The sequence below is a fragment of the Cyclopterus lumpus genome, chromosome 1, assembly GCF_009769545.1.
Source record: "Cyclopterus lumpus isolate fCycLum1 chromosome 1, fCycLum1.pri, whole genome shotgun sequence".
Taxonomy (NCBI): Eukaryota; Metazoa; Chordata; class Actinopteri; order Perciformes; family Cyclopteridae; genus Cyclopterus; species Cyclopterus lumpus.
In genome coordinates, this window is record NC_046966.1 from 25901621 (window position 1) to 25916620 (window position 15000).

General features: G+C 50.0%; 1 protein-coding gene across 7 annotated transcripts in view; it reads left to right on the forward strand.

Moving 5' to 3' along the window:
• mgat3b (beta-1,4-mannosyl-glycoprotein 4-beta-N-acetylglucosaminyltransferase b) overlaps nt 1-15000 on the forward strand; it is a 38357-nt gene that overhangs the window by 17108 nt on the left and 6249 nt on the right. For 4 of the 7 annotated variants that reach the window (XM_034532628.1, XM_034532618.1, XM_034532607.1 and 1 more), the window contains exons 2-5: nt 12300-12720; nt 12816-13468; nt 14091-14373; nt 14462-14901. In XM_034532628.1, coding sequence (XP_034388519.1) covers nt 12301-12720; nt 12816-13468; nt 14091-14373; nt 14462-14901 — 1796 coding nt within the window. In that variant the 5' untranslated portion in view covers nt 12300. Of the gene's footprint in view, nt 1-3507; nt 3659-12299; nt 12721-12815; nt 13469-14090; nt 14374-14461 lie in introns of those variants that run through there. The other 3 variants (XM_034532637.1, XM_034532655.1, XM_034532664.1) reach the window with 3 other exon arrangements.

Genomic DNA, 15000 nt, shown 5'->3' on the forward strand with positions numbered 1-15000 from the left:
GTGAAGAGCAAACAATCAAACATGAAATTATCATAAATCTTAAGGTCCTGAATTCAGTTTGTTATGTATTTGTCGTTTAATGCATGAAACACATCGTGTGAGTCTGAGCGCCGCCATCGGCTCATTGTGAGTGTTCTTCTTTCCATCCCCCCAGAATGTGGCATTGCATTCACACCCCCGACCCTGACTAGAAGTCCTTTATTCCCACACGGTACGATTGCACCTGAACGCAGCGTAACTCTGTCGGTCCGAGTGGCTCCGCCAAAATAAAAGCGTCGTCCGGCTGCTCTGAAGTGTTCAGAGTTCCTCATTGTTTCCTCCTGTTGCCGTAAACAATCTGAAGATGCTTTTGGGAACACAAACTACAGACGCAGGGCCGACCTCTGACCTCTGAGGGGGAGGAGCCGCCTCGAACCGGCGATGTCGACCTCTTTGGGTTTGGGCCTTTTAAACTCACAGAGAGGAGCAGCACTTGTGTATTGCAGTAAAACAACCAGAGAGAGAAATGTAACGGGATCAAAGTAAAAAAAAAGGGCTCTCAAAGGGCTCAACCGCCTCCTCGACTCCTCGACTCCTCGCCTCCTCGCCTCCTCGCCTCCTCGGCTCCCATTAGAATGAAGCAGCCGTGCATCACTGTGTCTCCAGCATGTCATCAACACCCTCATGGACGAACCATCAGGTTCCCTGTGAGCTCAACGTGCTGCAGCACGAAGTCCGTTACTGTAAGACATCCTGCTGTGTGTGTGTGTGTGTGTGTGTGTGTGTGTGTGTGTGTGTGTGTGTGTCTCTGAGGAGCTGTGATACAGCACTATTCTGGCTGCTGAGTTGAATGGGCTCCATTGTGTTCCAACAGCACTATCTTGGAGACAGAGTGGCGAGTCAATGCACGCACACACACACACACACACACACACACACACACACACACACACACACACACACACACAATGAGAAGCACTGTACGTGAATCTACAGCAGTCTTGTTCTCTAACTGTGGTGAAAGCACACAAGGCCGAGTTTCTTTTTTCTTCTCAACCATAAACTTCATCTGAACGTTAAATTATTAACGTAAACTGAATGAAAACAGAAGCAGTAACTTACCTCCTGCTGTTACCTGTGAAGTCACATCGCTACAATTATTACAATGAGGACGAATTGACTCGTTTGGGACTTTTGTTGCAGCCAGTTTGAGTTTAAACACGGTTTTCTAGAGGCCCTTTAACCCGAGAGAACCTGTGACTTCTATACAACCAGAGGAGTCGCCCCCTGGTGGTCAGGAGAGAGAATGGAGCTTTAACACATGACGCATAGACTTCTATACAACCAGAGGAGTCGCCCCCTGGTGGTCAGGAGAGAGAATGCAGCTTTAACACATGAAGCACAGACTTCTATACAACCAGAGGAGTCGCCCCCTGGTGGTCAGGAGAGAGAATGCAGCTTTAACACATGAAGCACAGACTTCTATACAACCAGAGGAGTCGCCGCCTGGTGGTCAGGAGAGAGAATGCAGCTTTAACACGTGAAGCATAGACTTCTATACAACCAGAGGAGTCGCCCCCTGGTGGTCAGTAGAGAGAATGCAGCTTTAACACGTGAAACATAGACTTCTATACAACCAGAGGAGTCGCCCCCTGGTGGTCAGTAGAGAGAATGCAGCTTTAACACGTGAAACATAGACTTCTATACAACCCCCCCCGAGCGTCCAGCTGCTGCCTTCGTGTTCGCCGCTCTCTTAATTCAGGAATTTGTTGTTCTGGTTTTGGGTTCTAGACGTTCTTTGTCCTTTTTCCTTTTTGTAACGGGGAACTTCATTCCTCACAGTCACCTCCTCACCCTCTTCCTCCTCACCCTCTTCCTCCTCACCCTCTTCCTCCTCACCCTCTTCCTCCTCACCTCTTCCTCCTCACCTCTTCCTCCTCTCCTTTTCCTCCTCACCTCTTCCCCCTCACCCTCTTCCTCCTCACCTCTTCCTCCTCACCCTCTTCCTCCTCACCCTCTTCCTCCTCACCTCTTCCTCCTCACCTCTTCCTCCTCTCCTTTTCCTCCTCACCTCTTCCCCCTCACCCTCTTCCTCCTCACCTCTTCCTCCTCACCTCTTCCTCCTCACCTCTTCCTCCTCTCCTTTTCCTCCTCACCTCTTCCTCCTCACCTCTTCCCCCTCACCCTCTTCCTCCTCACCTCTTCCTCCTCACCTCTTCCTCCTCTCCTTTTCCTCCTCACCTCTTCCTCCTCACCTCTTCCTCCTCCCTCTTCCCCTCACCCTCTTCCTCCTCACCTCTTCCTCCTCACCTCCTTCTCTTCACCTCTTCCTCCTCACCTCCTTCTCTTCACCTCTTCCTCCTCTCCTTTTCCTCCTCACCCTCTTCCCCCTCACCCTCTTCCTCCTCACCTCTTCCTCCTCACCTCTTCCCCCTCACCCTCTTCCTCCTCACCTCTTCCTCCTCACCTCTTCCTCCTCACCCTCTTCCTCCTCACCTCTTCCTCGTCACCCTCTTCCTCCTCACCTCTTCCTCCTCACCTCTTCCTCCTCACCCTCTTCCCCCTCACCTCTTCCCCCTCACCCTCTTCCTCCTCACCTCTTCCTCCTCACCTCTTCCTCCTCACCTTTTCCTCCTCTCCTCTTCTCCTCACCTCTTCCTCCTCACCCTCTTCCTCCTCACCTCTTCCTCCTCACCTCTTCCCCCTCACCCTCTTCCTCCTCACCTCTTCCTCCTCACCTCTTCCTCCTCACCTTTTCCTCCTCACCTCTTCCCCCTCACCTCTTCCTCCTCTCCTCTTCCTCCTCACCTCCTTCTCTTCACCTCTTCCTCCTCTCCTCTTCCTCCTCACCTCTTCCTCCTCACCTTTTCCTCCTCACCTCTTCCCCCTCACCTCTTCCCCCTCACCTCTTCCTCCTCTCCTCTTCCTCCTCACCTCCTTCTCTTCACCTCTTCCTCCTCTCCTCTTCCTCCTCACCTTTTCCTCCTCTCTTCTTCCTCCTCACCTTTTCCTCCTCACCTCTTCCCCCTCACCTCTTCCTCCTCTCCTCTTCCTCCTCTCTTCTTCCTCCTCACCTCTTCCTCCTCACCTTTTCCTCCTCACCTCTTCCCCCTCACCTCTTCCTCCTCACCTCTTCCTCACCTGGAGTGGGGGGTCGGCTCTAATTGAAGCGCTTCATTGATGACCCCGTGACTCGTCAGACCGGCTCCTCCAGCAGGTGGAAAGCTGCTCAAATAGAAGAAGCCCTTCGACTGTGTGCCAATGCTTCTATGGCAACACAGCAGGAAGTTGATGGGCGGGCGGCATCGCGAGCGGTGAATTGCACCAACGCTGCGGCTGAAATCTTTAACTGCGTTTCACAAACTCTCTTCTCTGCAGCTCTGAAGCTCTGCAGCTCTGAAGCTCTGCAGCTCTGAAGCTCTGAAGCTCTGAAGCTCTGCAGCTCTGAAGCTCTGAAGCTCTGAAGCTCTGAAGCTCTGAAGCTCTGCAGCTCTGCAGCTCTGAAGCTCTGCAGCTCTGAAGCTCTGAAGCTCTGAAGCTCTGCAGCTCTGAAGCTCTGAAGCTCTGAAGCTCTGAAGCTCTGAAGCTCTGAAGCTCTGAAGCGTCACTCGTTGCTTGTGGATTCACGCTGTGAGCATCCAGAGACGGCGCCCCAGGAGGTTCCCTGGACTCCCGGTAGGTGAGTGTTTGGTTCTCCTGCATTCGGAGCCTCACGCGTCGCTGTGGGAAGCTTCTTGTTCTCAGACGGGTCGCAGAGAGGTCAGAGGAGGGTTTATTTTTAGCCACAGGGGGAAACATGGATCGTGGAAAAAGAGGAGCGAAGCTCTTGGTTTAAGAACTTGTATTTCCTGGCACTTTGTGAACTCAGGTCCTGCATCACTTTTGCGGAGCCGCTTTGCTTCCTGATTGGTTTGTTGTGTTTGCTCAGAGGAACTTCCTGAATGTCAGGACGTGGGAGAGGCCGCAGTGCAAACACTGAGCTACTGTTTCTCCAGACGTGTACTCGCTCGCACCGTTAGAACAGATAAAGGGAAAAAGGCCCGTGGATGAACAGCAGGAGACAACTTCTGAATTTCCCAGCGTGCGCGGCGTCCATGAACTGTGCCTGCGCCGGTTAAGAGAGCGACAAGCCGTGTGATTGCAGTTGGCAACCGGACGCGTTACAAGTCTGGACAACGGCGAGGCCGCCGGAGGGAGAATAAATCTGCCAGACACACACACACACACACACACACCCACACACACAGACACACACACACACACACAGACACACACACACACACACACACACAGACACACCCACACACACAGACACACACACACACACACAGACACACCCACACACACAGACACACACACACACACACACAGACACACACACAGACACACAGACACACCCACACACACAGACACACACACACACACACAGACACACACACAGACACACACACAGACACACACCCACACACACAGACACACACACACACACACAGACACACCCACACACACAGACACACACAGACACACACACAGACACACACACACAGACACACACACAGACACACACACACACACAGACACAGACACACACACACACACACAGACACACACACACACACACAGACACACACACACACAGACACACACACACACAGACACACACACACACACACAGACACACACACACACACACATAGACACACACACACACAGACACACACACACACACAGGACACACACACACACACAGACACACACACAGACACACACACAGACACACACACACACACTACACACACAGACACACACACCACACACATAGACACACACACACACAGACACACACACACACACACACACAGACACACAGCACACACACACACACACAGACACCGATTTCAGACATGGTCACTGTCACACGTGCGATCAGCAACTGCTGATCTGTCACACTGCTGTAAAAAAGAAATAAAAAAACACTGTGCTGTGAGCAGGAAGCAGAGGTGGGTGTGTGTTGTGCGTGTGTGTGTGTGTGTGTGTGTGTGAGTGAGGACGGCAGGCAGGTCTGAATATGCTCTCCGTGGTCGTCTGAGGTGAGTCCACAGATCCTAGAGTCGGCTTCTTTGTGACTTTTCAAAGCTGCAGACCTTCAAAAAGCCAAAATAACGAGCAGCTTAATGTTACTAAGATTTACATTTAGAGTTAGATTGCTATCTCTAGTGGCTGAAGACAAAGTAACGTTATTTTAACTTAATGTAAAGTACTTAACTTACATCACATACAGTACATAAAGTACTTAACTTGCATCATGTATGTAAATTACTAACGTTAACGTTATTTTAACTTTAACATAAAGTACTTAACTTACATCACGTGTGTAAAGTACTTAACTTACATCACATCACGTGTGTAAAGTACTTAATTTACATCACATCACGTATGAAAGTACTTAACTTGCATCACATCATGTATGTAAAGTACTTAACTTACAGAACATCACGTGTGTAAAGTACTTAGCTTACATCACATCACGTATGTAAAGTACTTAACTTACATCACATGTGTAAAGTACTTAACTTACATCACATCACGTGTGTAAAGTACTTAACTTACATTACATCACGTATGTAAAGTACTTAACTTACATCACATCACGTATGTAAAGTACTTAACTTACATCACATCACGTATGTAAAGTACTTAACTTACATCACGTGTGTAAAGTACTTAACTTACATCACATCACGTGTGTAAAGTACTTAACTTACATCACGTGTGTAAAGTACTTAACTTACATCACATCACATATGTAAAGTACTTAACTTACCTCACATCACGTATGTAAAATACTTAACTTGCATCACATATGTAAATTACGTAACTTACATCACATCACGTGTGTAAAGTACTTAACTTACATCACATCACATATGTAAAGTACTTAACTTACCTCACATCACGTATGTAAAATACTTAACTTGCATCACATATGTAAATTACGTAACTTACATCACATCACATATGTAAAGTACTTAACTTGCATCACATGTAAATTACGTAACTTACATCACATCACGTTTGTAAAGTACTTAACTTACATCACATACATAAAGTACTTAACTTGCATCACATACGTAAAGTACGTGATGTAAGTAAATACATATTTAAATACCACTAACAAGTTCCTGTCTCTAGTGTCTCTGTGCTAAGGGGATACCACCCGCGGTAACACACGCGTGTTACATACACGTTTGCGTATAAATACTCATTTGCGTATTAATACACGTTTGCGTATTAATACATGTTTGCATTATTTAAATGAGCTTTATGCTCCTACGATAGTGTTCTGCACTGAAGACGAGTTCTAGTTCTCTACTTCTAGTCTGGATGGTTCTGTTTCCACAGAGGAGCAGAACCTTTATTTACTATAGAGTGTGTGTGTGTGTGTGTGTGTGTGTGTGTGTGTGTGTGTGTGTGTGTGTGTGTTGTGTGTGTGTGTGTGTGTGTGTGTGTGTGTGTGTGTGTGTGTGTGTGTGTGTGTGTGTGTGTGTGTGTTAATAATTTTGATTAGAGCCAGCGGGGTAAATATTGTGTCTGTCAGATAAAGCCCCTCAGACTTATCTTACTCGCATTAAGGTTGTAATCGCAGAAGCTGGATGGATTACTCAAATTCCCTCTTGGCACCTGTACAGCTCTCCTCTCAAATATGAGTCCAAGAAACGGCTTTAAAATGTTAAACTGCTGAACACAATAATGTTTATAATCGCAGGGAATATATTGATCAGAGTTTTATTGACATTATTGTATAGAAGTCTATGCTTCATGTGTTAAAGCTGCATTCTCTCTCCTGACCACCAGGGGGCGACTCCTCTGTTGTATAGAAGTCCATGCTTCATGTGTTAAAGCTGCATTCTCTCTCTTGACCACCAGGGGGCGACTCCTCTGGTTGTATAGAAGTCTATGCTTCATGTGTTAAAGCTGCATTCTCTCTCCTGACCACCAGGGGGCGACTCCTCTGGTTGTATAGAAGTCTATGCTTCATGTGTTAAAGCTGCATTCTCTCTCCTGACCACCAGGGGGCGACTCCTCTGGTTGTATAGAAGTCTATGCTTCATGTGTTAAAGCTGCATGACAGGTCGACACCAGAGACGTATACAGCGTCTCACTCCTCCTTAGTCCAGATATGATCACTTCCGCAACATGGTGTTCTCTCTCTCTCTCTATCTCTCTCCCCCCCTCTCTCTCTCCTCCTCTCTATCTATATCTCTATCTCTCTCTCCCCCCCTCTCTCTCTCTCTCTCTCGCCCTCTCTCTCTCCCCCCCCTCTCTCTCTCTCTCTCTCGCCCTCTCTCTCTTCCCCTCTCTATCTTTATCTCTATCTCTCTTTCTCCCCCCCCCTCTCTCTCTCTCTCTCCCCCCATCTCTCTCTCTCTCTCTCTCTCTCCCCCTCTCTATCTTTATCTCTATCTCTCTCTCTCCCCCCCCCCCTCTCTCTCTCTCTCTCTCTCCCCCTCTCTAGCTCTCTCTCTCCCCCCCCTCTCTCTCTCTCTCGCTCCCCCTCTCTATCTCTCTCTCTCCCCCCCTCTCTCTCTCTCTCTCTCCCCCCCCCTCTCTCGCCCTCTCTCTCCCCCCTCTCTATCTCTCTCTCCCCCCCCCCCTCTCCTCTCTCTCTCTCCCCCCTCTCTATCTCTCTCTCCCCCCCCTCTCTCGCTCTCTCTCTCCCCCCTCTCTATCTCTCTCTCCCCCCCTCTCTCGCCTCTCTCTCCCATCTCTCCCCCCCTCTCTCGCCCTCTCTCTCCCCCCCCCCCTCTCTATCTCTCTCTCCCCCCCCTCTCTATCTCTCTCTCCCCCCCCTCGTCTCGCCCTCGCTCTCCCCCCCCTCTGCTTCTCTCGCTCCCCCCCCCCTCTCGTCTCTCTCTCTCCCCCTCTCTATATCTCCCTCTCTCCTTTCAGACCCCTCAGTTTTCTTTTCTCCACATTCCTCTCTCTAATCACCCCTCTTCCCTCCATCCACCCTTAATTAAAACCAGTTGAACTGGTTTCCCTGGCGTTCGGGGGGGGCGAAGCGGCAGATTCCTGTCAGGACTGCTTCCTGTCCTGCAGCCCCGGCGCTGGACTGGGAGGCGCCGCCGGCCCTGATCCTTTCAGCCGGTACGGCCTTAATGCCAGACCATAATGTTCAACTCTAATGGCTTCCTGTTTCCGTAAAAAACAACACAGACAATAGGAGTGTGTTGCTGGGTGTTGACCCGCTTTAGATCCTCAAGAAGAGAGTGTTGTTGTCTACACCTAACTGTTATTGTTGTTGTTGTCTACACCTAACTGTTGTTGTTGTTGTTGTCTACACCTAACTGTTATTGTTGTTGTTGTTGTCTACCTAACTGTTATTGTTGTTGTTGTCTAAACCTATCTGTTATTGTTGTTGTTGTCTAAACCTAACTGTTGTTGTTGTTGTTGTTGTCTAAACCTAACTGTTATTGTTGTTGTTGTCTAAACCTAACTGTTGTTGTTGTCTAAACCTAACTGTTGTTGTTGTTGTTGTCTAAACCTATCTGTTATTGTTGTTGTTGTCTAAACCTATCTGTTATTGTTGTTGTTGTCTAAACCTAACTGTTATTGTTGTTGTTGTCTAAACCTATCTGTTATTGTTGTTGTTGTCTAAACCTATCTGTTATTGTTGTTGTTGTCTAAACTATCTGTTATTGTTGTTGTTGTCTAAACCTATATGTTATTGTTGTTGTTGTCTAACCTATCTGTTATTGTTGTTGTTGTCTAAACCTATCTGTTATTGTTGTTGTTGTCTAAACCTATCTGTTATTGTTGTTGTTGTCTAAACCTATCTGTTATTGTTGTTGTTGTCTAAACCTATCTGTTATTGTTGTTGTTGTCTAAACCTAACTGTTATTGAGTTTGTTAGGGTTCTTATTATTCCGGCTTTTTATTTTTGAGCATTGGGAGCATTTCTGGGACACGTAGACATTTTTTAAACTAACCAAATTTGTTTGTCATTCTTGGTGAAAATAGCCGTCTGATCAACGAGTCACATTTTTGAATTTCGTAGTTGCTCTCTAGCGCCCCCTCAAAGTTTGACCGGCGACGCCCCTCACCCAGAATGTCCGATTGACTTTAAATGTTTCACACATGTCCATCTCCACCTGCTCTACAGAAAACCCTCTCAGACCCCTAAGCTCCGCCTACTTAGATTTTCCCCCATTTTGAATTTTGTGAAAAACACATAATTGACTTTCTTAACTACAGGCTTGGTCCAAATCAACGAAACCTGATATTAATCAGAATCATTGAAGCCAGATGACGTAGAATATGTCAACCGTTTATTTATATCTCACTGTGGTAAGGATCTATGGCCCAATGACATCTTAGGGGCGTGTCTTGTTTTTCAATGCTCATAGCGTCAACACTATTGGGACTAATCACTTTGACACATTTTCCTAATTGCGCATGACATGCCGTAACTTGCAAGAGAACTCTTGTGCGATCTGACCACTAGGGGGCGCTACAATAATTCGCCGAAGTTGGCCGTTTTTAGCTCGTTTTTGGCACTTTTCGCCGATCGACTTCAATCTTCTTTCCAGGATGATCAGAAGGCCTTGAGCTTGATTATTCTGCAAAAAAACGTCACTTTCACCCACTCTCATTTGTCGTTAAAATAATTCCAATAAAATCCCACTTTCTGTGTTTGTAATGCTATAGATTGTTGCTTTAACTAAACCGATCTTTCCAAAGATAATCATGCATGATGCCAGTCAAGCCCTGAACACATTTACAAGAAGAAACATTCAAAATTGTCATTGGAACACCGACTAAAAAAGTTTTAGACACTAATATGTTCTAGCTATACGAGTTCCAATCAGCAAACCAGTGGCGCAGTGAAATAAAACATATGACTTTTTTTTTTACCTTTAATTTACATGACGTGGTCTAGACTTCACGTAGAGACACGTGATGCATGTATCTGTTCACATTCTCATTGCGCCCCTACTGCCAAAACAAATGAGCCTAAAATGCATCAGATTCACATGTAGTTTACACAACGTGGTCTAGACTTCACGTAGAGACACATGATGTATGTATTTGTTCACATTCTCAAAGCGCCACCTAGTGGCTCAACCAAAGGTAGTTTTTCGTGGCTCTAGTTGCGATTGAAAAGTTTGTTTATTGCTCGTGTTCGGGGAAAAGAATGAAAACACTCAAGCAGAGCCGAGGTGTTTCTAATGGATGTGAGGGGGCGTGGCTAAGAGAGGAGGGTGGATGTGAGGGGGCGTGGCCGAGAGAGGAGGCTGGATGTGAGGGGGGCGTGGCTAAGAGAGGAGGGTGGATGTGAGGGGGCGTGGCCGAGAGAGGAGGGATGGATGTGAGGGGCGTGGCCGAGAGAGGAGGCTGGATGTGAGGGGGCGTGGTGAGGGGGGGTTGGAGGGGGTATCCATGAACACTTGTCTCCTCCTTCAGTGCAGAGAGGAGGAACGAGGTAAAGACCTCACGGACGCTACAGAGCTGAAATATAGATGAGGGCTGGAGAGAAGAGGCTTCACCAGCTTGTTCCATCCTCACACACACACACACACACATACCCTCTCTCTCACACACACACACACACACTGTTTGAGCCCCCCACCGTATCTGCATTATTGAGACCCACTTAGCGCGCTGGCTTTCTCCTGACATCTGACTCACCGAAGCGCTGACCCGAGAGAGGAGGAGAGGAGGAGGAGGAGAGGAGGAGAGAGGAGAAGGAGAGAGAGGAGGAGGAGGAGGAGGAGAGGAGGAGAGAGAGAGGACTCGTTCCTCGTGGACTTGTTTCTTCGTGGACTCGTTCCTTGTGGACTCGTTCCTTGTGGACTCGTTCCTTTGGGGACTCGTTCATTCCTTGTGGACTTGTTCCTTTGGGGACTCGTTCCTTGTGGACTTGTTCCTTTGGGGACTCGTTCCTCGTGGACTCGTTCCTCGTGGACTCGTTCCTTTGGGGACTCGTTCCTCGTGGACTCGTTCCTTTGGGGACTTGTTCCTTGTGGATTCTGTCCTCGTGGACTCGTTCCTTTGGGGACTCGTTCCTTGTGGATTCGGTCCTCGTGGACTCGTTCCTTTGGGGACTCGTTCCTTGTGGACTCGTTCCTTTGGGGACTTGTTCCTTGTGGATTCTGTCCTCGTGCACTCGTTCCTTTGGGGACTCGTTCCTTGTGGATTCGGTCCTCGTGGACTCGTTCCTCGTGGACTCGTTCCTTTGGGGACTCGTTCCTTGTGGATTCGGTCCTCGTGGACTTGTTCCTTTGGGGACTCGTTCCTTGTGGATTCGGTCCTCGTGGACTCGGTCCTCGTGGACTCGTTCCTTTGGGGACTCGTTCCTTGTGGATTCGGTCCTCGTGGACTCGTTCCTCGTGGACTTGTTCCTTTGGGGACTTGTTCCTTGTGGATTCGGTCCTCGTGGACTCGTTCCTTTGGGGACTTGTTCCTTGTGGATTCGGTCCTCGTGGACTCGTTCCTTTGGGGACTCGTTCCTTGTGGATTCGGTCCTCGTGGACTCGTTCCTTTGGGGACTCGGTCCTTGTGGATTCGGTCCTCGTGGACTCGTTCCTTTGGGGACTCGTTCCTTGTGGATTCGGTCCTCGTGGACTCGTTCCTTTGGGGACTCGTTCCTTGTGGATTCGGTCCTCGTGGACTCGTTCCTTTGGGGACTCGTTCCCTTGGGGACTCGTTCCTTGTGGATTCGGTCGTTTCCCATAATGCCGCGGGGTGTCAAGTCGTCTCCAGCTTCGAAAGAGAAATTAAGTTTGGCGTCTTGGTTCAGAGGGCGGAGCCTCCTCGCAGCGCCCTTGGTTGACGCCTTTATTCTGAAAAAGGATTACGGCACTTTTACATTTCTGTGTAATTCCGAGAAAGTTCTGACAATGAAAACAACAGTTGTGTAACTCTAACGACCTTTAACGACCATTACTGACCTCTAACGACCTTGAACAACCTCTGACCTTTAACAACCATTAACGACCTCTAGCGACCTTGAACAACCGCTAACGGACATCACAGCGAGCGGCTACTTTTTGTTTTTGTTCCCATTTTTGAGATGTTTTTACTTTTTTTAAATATAGTGGGTCTCACACACACATGCACACATTTCTACTCTTGGCTACTTCCTGTCTTTGTAAAAGCTTCACGTCATTCTGAGAGGACGGAGTTTATTAATTGTTTGGGTTTTTTTAACGAGTACCTTCACTTTCACGTTACCGTTCATCCCACGGAGAGCGAGGCGGTTCACGGTGTTCTGACGTTGTGTTTCTTTGTGTCTTCTTGGCTCCGCCCCCTCGCTGCAGGATGAAAATGCGGCGTCACCGAGTGTTCTTGCTGTGCACGGTGGGCCTGTGCGTCATCTCCTTCCTCCACTACTACAAGGCCCTCCACTACGTCTCCCTGCTGCGCGAGCTCTCCGCCCCCTACCCCAACATCAAGTCCTTCATCATGGTGTCCGGATACTTCTGGAGGGAGAAGGGGGGCGGCGCCACCTCGCTCAGCCCCGCCTCCCCCGAAGAGGCTCCTCCCCTTCCGGTCCTCCGTCCGTCGGACACCAAAGGTCGAGCCGAGGGAGGAGGAGGAGGAGGAGGAGGAGGAGGAGGAGGGATGGCGGGGGTCGTTGTTGGCAGCGAGGGGCTGGAGATGAGGTTGAGGGAGGAGCCGGCGCCTCCTCACCCCTGGGAGAAACCGGAGGAGAACCAGCAGGGAGGCGCTCCGAATGAGGTGAGTGGACCGCATGTGAACCGGGTCGCTGTTAGCTCCTCCTTTAGGAGTGTCCTTCACCTCCTTCCTCCCTTTCTCGCTCTCTCTCTCCTCAGGTCGGAGACGAAGACCACTTGAAGCCGCGAGACCCCAGCCGGCCTGCGGGGCCCGACCCCCCGGAGGTCCCGCCGGTGTGGGACGAGAACCTGGACGCGCTTCACAAGCACCCGCTGCCGGACCCCTTGGAGTCCATGGGGGACCTCCACACCCGCCCACACAAGCTCCAAGAGGACCGGACGCCGTACTTTGTGCGCACCAAAGCCGGAGCGCTGTGTTTCAGGCAGGGCACGGAGGTGGCCACCCAGAAGGAGTACTCGGGGAAACTAGGGGGAAACGGAGGAGGAGGAGGAGGGGACGGCGCTCGAGCCGCTGGGCAAAGGAGACCCCTGGAGGTCCAGCAGCAGTCCTCCGTCGCCCCGAAGGCCAAGGCTCGGTCCAGGAGCGGCGGCAAGCGGCTGGTGAAGTGCGTTTGCCGGCCGGGGTGGCACGGGCCCTACTGCGGCGTGCCCACCATGGTGTACCACTCCAACCTGCCCACCAAGGAGCGGCTGACGCCTCGAGAGACGCCGCGCAGGGTCGTCAACGCCATCAACGTCAACCACGAGTTCGACCTGCTGCACGTGCGCTTCCACGAGCTCGCGCAGGCGGTGGACGTCTTCCTCATTTGTGAGTCCAACTTCACGGCGTACGGAGAGACGCGGCCTCTGAGGTGAGAAGAAGTAGATGTTATGTTTCATCTTTATTGTTATTTATTTGTTTATGCTGCGTGTTGCTGGAGGAGCAATGAGGAGTGACTTTAAGCAGAATGTCATCGAGTCTTTATTTATTATTATATCTGCATTTGTTTACTTCAGGTCCAGATTTCATATTCATAACAATTGCTCACGATCAAATTGCGATGTGTCGAGTTGTTTACATATGTTGTTGACGGCTGTTGTTTACATGTGTTGTTGACAGCTGTTGTTTACGGCTGTTGTTTACGGCTGTTGTTTACATATGTTGTTGACGGTCTTCACTTCCTGTGGTCGGTGCTCGATCACAGGAAGTGGCTGCGTCGCCGTGACAACGGGTTCATGGCGTGAGGAGCACTTATTAACATGTTTTTAGGCTGCGATGGTTATTTATGTTTTATGGTTGTTTCTCACAGTTATGATGTCATCTCTCTTGTATTTTGTTGTTGCTTCTATTGTTTTTCTTTACCATGAATACATTTTAAAGCTCTATACAAATAACATGTATTATTATAATTATTATAGAATAAAGAAAAGAATGGAAACAGTTAAAAAGAAAACATTGTAAAATATTATTATGCATCTCCGTGACTCCCCCAGTTTCCTGCGGCTCCTCCTCAACGGGACGTACGACTACGTCCGTCACAAGATCCTGTACGTGTTCCTGGACCACTTCCCGGACGGCGGCCGGCAGGACGGCTGGATCGCCGACGACTACCTGCGCACCTACCTGACGCAGAACGGCCTGTCCCGGGTGGCGGGCGTCCGGCCGGACGACGTCTTCGTCATCAACGACGCGGACGAGATCCCGGCTCGCGAGGGCCTCCTCTTCCTCAAGCTGTTCGACGGCTGGACGGAGCCCTTCGCCATCCACATGCGCAAGGTAGCGGCGGCGAGGCGGCCGGTTCTCGGGCGACTCGCCCGCTCTTTTGGAAAAGGTTCCGTGTATAATCCTGTCTTTCTGTCTCCAGTCGCTCTACGGGTTCTTCTGGAAGCAGTTCGGCTCTCTGGAGGTGGTGTCCGGCTGCACGGTGGGGATGCTGCGCGGCGTCTACGACGGCGACGGCATCAAGCTCCGCCGCCGCGAGTACTACACCATGCCGGGCTTCCGCCGGTACGAGAACGACACGGGCCACATCCTGGTGCAGTGGTCCGTGGGGAGCCCCTTCCACTTCGCCGGGTGGCACTGCTCCTGGTGCTTCACGCCCGCCGGCATCTACTTCAAGCTGGTGTCGGCTCAGAACGGAGACTTCCCGCGCTGGGGCGACTACGAGGACAAGCGCGACCTCAACTACATCCGAGACCTGATCCGGACGGGGGGCTGGTTCGACGGGTCCCTGCAGGAATACCCGCCGGTGGACCCCAAAGAGCACATGTACGCCCCCAAGTACATGCTGGAGCACTACGACAGGTACAGCTACCTCCTGGAGAACCCTTACAGCAGAGGGCCCCGACTGAGCGAGGGCTAGGGGGGCGGGTACTGGACTACATCTCTCATTGGAGTGAGACC